General features: G+C 46.6%; 2 protein-coding genes across 2 annotated transcripts in view; both read left to right on the top strand.

The window, feature by feature from the left end:
* Positions 1 to 750, top strand: part of LOC101994278 (zinc finger protein 888-like) — a 34,509-nt gene extending 33,759 nt beyond the window's left edge. Inside the window, exon 3 of the mRNA XM_026781480.1 lies at positions 705 to 750. The gene's annotated coding sequence lies outside the window, so the exon portion shown is untranslated. The remainder of the gene's footprint in view (positions 1 to 704) is intronic.
* The window catches only part of Syce1 (synaptonemal complex central element protein 1), a 39,272-nt gene extending 33,770 nt beyond the window's left edge, over positions 1 to 5,502 (top strand). Inside the window, exons 2-13 of the mRNA XM_026781481.1 lie at positions 705 to 767; positions 1,900 to 1,959; positions 2,291 to 2,365; positions 2,916 to 2,963; positions 3,191 to 3,245; positions 3,392 to 3,481; positions 3,674 to 3,737; positions 4,508 to 4,574; positions 4,651 to 4,774; positions 4,838 to 4,948; positions 5,097 to 5,184; positions 5,371 to 5,502. Of these exons, the coding sequence (XP_026637282.1) occupies positions 740 to 767; positions 1,900 to 1,959; positions 2,291 to 2,365; positions 2,916 to 2,963; positions 3,191 to 3,245; positions 3,392 to 3,481; positions 3,674 to 3,737; positions 4,508 to 4,574; positions 4,651 to 4,774; positions 4,838 to 4,948; positions 5,097 to 5,184; positions 5,371 to 5,436 (876 nt within the window). The 5' untranslated portion in view covers positions 705 to 739 and the 3' untranslated portion in view covers positions 5,437 to 5,502. The remainder of the gene's footprint in view (positions 1 to 704; positions 768 to 1,899; positions 1,960 to 2,290; positions 2,366 to 2,915; positions 2,964 to 3,190; positions 3,246 to 3,391; positions 3,482 to 3,673; positions 3,738 to 4,507; positions 4,575 to 4,650; positions 4,775 to 4,837; positions 4,949 to 5,096; positions 5,185 to 5,370) is intronic.
* Positions 5,503 to 5,818: the final 316 nt, after the last annotated feature.

Raw genomic sequence — 5,818 nt, 5'->3', positions numbered from 1 at the left:
CCTAAAAAATGACTACAAAATGTTACTTTATGTGGAAACTTTATAATCACTATCAATTGTCTATAGAAAAGCTATGTGAATGTATACTTTAACCAGATCCCTTACTAATACATTTTGCTTATAGTCAGTGTGCTTTTGCATAATACTTCCTAGAACTTCCTAACTGATAATGCTACCACTGCAGTGATTTTTCAATTACTTTCCAGTTTTTTAGTAACATCCTCTTGCCCCAGTGGTGACTAAATTCAGGGGCTTGAGTACGCAGGCACCCTTAGTCACACCCTTAGCCATTTGCTCAAGGTGAACTTGACCTTGTGAAAAAGGCTGGGCTGGACTTAAACTGTTGGTGTTCCTGCCACTCCTTCTAAGATTACAGGTCTGTGCCGTCACACCCAGTCTCATGCGTGAATCCGAACTTGACCCAGCTTTGCTGACATCAGCAGCACAAGGGAACTAAACATAGTGCTGCCCTCACCGGGAGTTTTGTGAGTGAATATGCTGGGTGCTATTGCACCAGGTAGGAAAGGCTATCCATGGAGGGGCCCAGTTCACATTTTTGTACTACCCATTTTGGGACAAGGATCAGTAACACTGTTCTGGTTAGAGATCTGTCCTCAGCTAATCTCAGTATCAGCCTAGGTCTTGGACCCGTCTCCTGGCTATTTATACCACCGAGTTTGAAATGTTTGGTTGTATCTCCACAGGGCAGCGTGTGACCACACAGAAAATTGAAGGCTTAATGGAAATGGTGAAGAAGTTGCAGAAAGGTCGCGTGTCTCTTTTGCCTATGAGACTTACCCTGAGGTTTGAAGTCAAGCAGATGTAGATTCAACTCCAAGCACCACAATTCACAAAAATAAGAAATTATTTTATTCGTATTAACTTTCTTTAAGACTTAAATTTGGGGATGTGTATATTGAGACAGGGCAGCAGTGAGGGCAGCAACTGCTTATGCAGAGGACTGGCTTTGTTTCTCAGTACTCATGATGTCTCACAATTTTTAGTAAATCCAGCTCTAGGAGATCTGATCCCTCTTCTGGTGTCTGCAGGCACCAGGCACACATGTGGTGCACAGACATATATGCAAGCAAAGCACTCATATGCACAAAATAAAATAGATGCTTTTGAACTTAAATTTTAATTTTTAAGAAACATTGTGTGTGTGTGTGTGCGCGCGCGAGCGCGTGCACAATGGTTCATGCTCACACACACATACGTACATACATACACACACACACACACACACACACACACACACACACACACACACACACAAAATGTCAAAGAATGTGTCAAAGTCAGAGGCTAGCTTAAGGGAGTCAGTTCAGTCCTTCTACCATGTGAGCTTGAGAGATCAAACTCAGGTTGTCAGACTTGGTGGTCTTTACCCACAGCACCATCTCACTGGCCCCTTATATTTTAGTTTTTGAGCAAAAAATGGAGCCCCCAATGTCTCAAAATTATGGAAGCATGAGTGGATAAAAGGCAAAATGCTTTGCCAAAACCTTATCCCAAGACTCCCTTGATTGCACAGCACTGTTAGATACAGAGGTTTTACCCATAACTTTTCTATCTCATGTTTACCGTATTCTTCCTATTTCATCTCGTTTCCTCCTTAGGACAGGCCTTTGCACTTTGCACCCTCTACTCTACCCAGAGAGCCCGAGGGCCTTCCTCTCTCACATCTGAGAAGCACCCTGAGCTTTATCTGTAGACCTTTTCCTGCGCTTTGTTTCTCTCCACAGAAGTTACCACTGCCTTGACCCTCACACTCCAAGTCTGAGACTATAATGTAGCCCCTGAGCCTATGAGATGTTCAGCAGATAGGCATGGAGGGAAGGCTGTAGGATCCTGAGCAATCACACTCTATCAACAATGAGCTTCCTTTTTGCCCTGCAGTGGGAAGTCTAGAGCCCCGGATTGAGGTCCTGATTAACCGCATTAATGAAGTTCAGCAAGGTGAGCCCAGTTTTGGCTGCTATCCAAGACCAGCTACATGTTTTTCCGGGGTAGGTCCAGTGTGGAAATGCAGGCGTCCTTGTTAAAAATCTGTAGTTCTTTTATGAGAGCGTAAGTGAAAGCCCCTTCTGTGTGTAATTGCCATAGCCTTCATTTACCTGTGAATGGCCTTGCTGCCACCTGAGTCCAGAAAGAAGGGCCAGTATTTAGAAAGCCTTGTTTCTCGTTTTGTAAAATCTGGGCCCTATAGGTGTTCTTGGAGACAAATATGAAATGTCATTGTTTGAGGCTGTGCTTACCAAACAAATGTTTGTTCTGTTCTTTGGTAAAGCAAAAAGGAAAGCCAGCGAGGAACTTGGAGAGGCCCAGACTGTCTGGGATACCCTGCAGAAGGACCTGGACTCATGTAAGTTAACTGAGAGTCACTGTAAGTTTCCAGAATATCTTAGACTTCTCTCAGTGCAATGTCACAGGCACTTAATAGCCTCACCAGGGCCAGGATTCTTCTCTTCCTCCAAGGTCATATTCTTCTAGCATTCCCATCTTCTAATAGGAGAGTTCTGGAAATGCCTTTGAGGATACTTCTGCCCCAAGTCCTTTGCAGAGATGATCCTCCAGGTATTACCACAGATCATACAAGTTCTTGCATCACAGCACCGGCTCTGAATTACTAGAGAAGTCTTTTTATCATCTTGTGTCACCTGGTCACATGGCCCTTTTTGATTGATGTGGTTCTCCCAAGTCCTAATGGATGTCACACATTGTCCTCACAGACATCTCTTGTGAATGTTAGGGCCCATTGTGTTTACAGGAGTGTGAGTACCATAGGGGTGGGAACTGACCTCAAAGAAACTGCATCTGTCTTGGGGTCACAGATATACCTTGCCTCTCATATGACTGTCCTTGACATTTCTGTGTTTGGTTCCTAACGTCTGAACCTTCATCATGTTTTCTAGTACTTGAAGAGAAAGCACGTCTGAAGGATATCTGGAACAAAAAGCAAGGTATTCCCATATTCCCCACTCTAGGCTTTGTGATACCCTTTATAAGCCTACTCTCTCTAGTAGCTAGACCCTTAAGACCTCTGACCTGTGCCCTTCCCATGGCTGTTACCAGATCCAGAAAATGTCAAAGTCCAATCAGGTGTCCATAGACTTCACATGACCTGTTTTGTTCCATCTGGCAAACTGATGCCTCAGCAAGCACTCAGAGGGCCCTGTTGTTCTTACAGAGACCTTGAAGGTTCTTCGGCTGCAGTGCCAGGAGAAGGAGAGCGAGACACAAAGGTGAGATGCCATGCCTGTGGTGGACCCCTGAGCGCTCTGTTACTTCCCACACTGCCCACTGACTAGAGAGGAACAGGATAGAAGTCCTCGGCCTGCCCTCTGGGGAGTCATTCAAACACACGACTGAATGTTGGTTCCCTTCCCAGGAAGCACAGCATGCTACATGAGTGTAAAGAGAGAATTTCTTTCCTGAACTCTCAGATTGACAAGGAGAAGGACAAACTAAGACAACTGAGGTGAGCTAAGAGCATGAGGCTTGGGCTAGAGATGTGCTCTAGGTACAGGAATGCCCTGGATGATCAAGGAGGCAAATGTATTCCCTGTGGGATAGTGGTAATAAACAAAGTCCCTAAGTGCTATACAGGCTTAGGCCTCAGACATGCTCTGTGGTAGTTTATGGCCTTTGTGGCTCTGTGATTGGCTCCTAGGTTGGAATTTGAAGAACAGCTGGAGGCTTTGATGAGTCAGCACAAGGACCTCTTGGAATTTCATGTGAGTCATACAGAGCTGTGCCACCTACAGTTCCTGTGCAACTTTGGTCCTGCTCTGTCACCATATGTCCAGCCCCTGGTGACCACTGAGGTGCTTGATGTCCTCACTGCTTGTCTTTCACAATCACCAATATTGCTGTGTCCATTCAGTGTTCTGGGGGTACAGTGATAACACCAGTGGAGTCATCCATGGACAGTGTCCATGCATGTGTTTGAGACTGTGCCACAAGGAGAGACACCAGGGAACAGTCAACATTCACTCCAGGAGTTCCCAGTCACAGGAGAGACAGCAGGAGCAGTCAGCATTCACCTGGGAGTTCCCAGACACAGGAGAGACAGCAGGGAACAGTCAACATTCACCTGAGAGTTCCCAGACACAGGAGAGACAGCAGGGAACAGTCAATATTTACCTGGGAGTTCCCAGACACCAGTAGGGACATGTGTTAATGTCAGAAGAAGTCCGTGAGGAGGCCACGGAGGAGAGAAGAGGAAAAACACTAGTATCTCACTCTCCAGAGAGTGGCTGAGGATTGTAGGTTTGCAGATTTTAGGGTTTCAAATATTTTCCCTTGAACCTGTTTCCAGGGTTGGAAGGTCCAAAGAGGGAATGACAGGGTTAGTGCCACCAAGGTTATGCCATGGTTTGCGTGCATTGAGGGGCAGGGAACTAGGAAGTGAAACTTAGGAAGGAAACAACTAGATCTGTACAGGCTTCTCTGAAGCATGAGGAAGCTGGGAGATCTGGATGGGTCTTTTTGTGCCACCCCTCAGAAGCCTGAACATCTGGCAAATGAGATATGTGCTTTGGACAGCAGCAAGGAGCAGCTGCTCAAGGAAGGTGAGGCCTGGGTAGAAGGGTGGCGCTCACCTGCTCCAGCCTACCCTCACCTGCTCATTACTCTTTCTCTCTGCAGAGAAACTGATGGAGGTAAAGCTGGAGGATGTGAAACATCGGCTGTATGCCCTGTGCGGGCCTGAGGGGCCTTCCACCCTCAACGAGGGGCTCTTCCTCCGAAGCCATGAGGCAGCTACAGCATTGTAAGATGCAGGGTGGGGCAGGAAGAGGAAATACCCAGCACTGAATCTTTCCCCCACTTCCAGGCAGCTATTCAAGGAGGAGAACAAGAAAGCTGAGGAGCTCCTAGAGGCTGCAGCTCAGCACCACCAGCAGCTGCAGCAGAGGTGCCTACAGCTGCAACAGAAACGACAGAGGTAGGCGTGGAGCTCCTGTGTCCTCATTCCTCTCACAAAGATGAATGACGTCTGCTTCCCTTGTTCTACCAGGGAACAAAAATGAATGCCTTTTCATTCTTCCCCAGTTTGCCTGCATCCCTTCTCTGTGTTCACTCTTCCTTAACAGGCTGAAAGAAGAACTGGAAAAGCATGGGCTACAGATCCTTGCCCAAGTTCAGAGTATGCAAGATGAAGGAGACAACTCACAGAGGATGGTACATCCTGGAGCAAGGGGAAAGGAGGATAGTGGCATTCCCAGAGCATAGACTGTGGGAAAGAGTACCCATACTGCAGGAGGCATAGCTAAGGCAAAGGTGTAAATCCATGGTAGCTTGGGCACAGAAAGGTGGAAGGGGAATGACATGAGCAGGAAAATATTCCTGGACCTTTACCTCCCACAGGCCAGTCCCAAGCCCCTAGGAGTCCATGAGGAGAAAGACCAAGAGTGCCCACCAAGCAGGACCTGATACCCTTCTTGACCTGGAAGACTTACCAGGTCACCATATGGGACCCTTTGAAATAAAGGCTGTTTTGTATAGTTTGCTTCATCTGAGTATGTCTTGGGTGGGAGAATGGGTGTTAGGGCTAAGCCCCTCAACTCTTTGAACCTGGAGATACATTGGTTCAATTTTAATTATTGACTAGCTTAGGGTCCATACTGTAAGTCATTAGTTAATGCTTTCCCCGTCTCTTGCTCACTCTTCTGCCCCTGGGCAGAAGGATACTGATGTGGACCTTCTCACAGGATCTGAATCTACCTGTAGTTTAATTCCTTCATATAGGCCACATAGCATTGACTTAGAAATAAAAGGAAGATACATTGCCAATTCTTACTTAATTCTAGAATCC

The sequence above is a fragment of the Microtus ochrogaster genome, chromosome 8, assembly GCF_000317375.1.
Source record: "Microtus ochrogaster isolate Prairie Vole_2 chromosome 8, MicOch1.0, whole genome shotgun sequence".
Lineage (NCBI taxonomy): Eukaryota > Metazoa > Chordata > Mammalia > Rodentia > Cricetidae > Microtus > Microtus ochrogaster.
The sequence above is the reverse complement of the archived record's forward strand: the minus strand, read 5'-3'. Positions and strand labels throughout refer to the sequence as shown.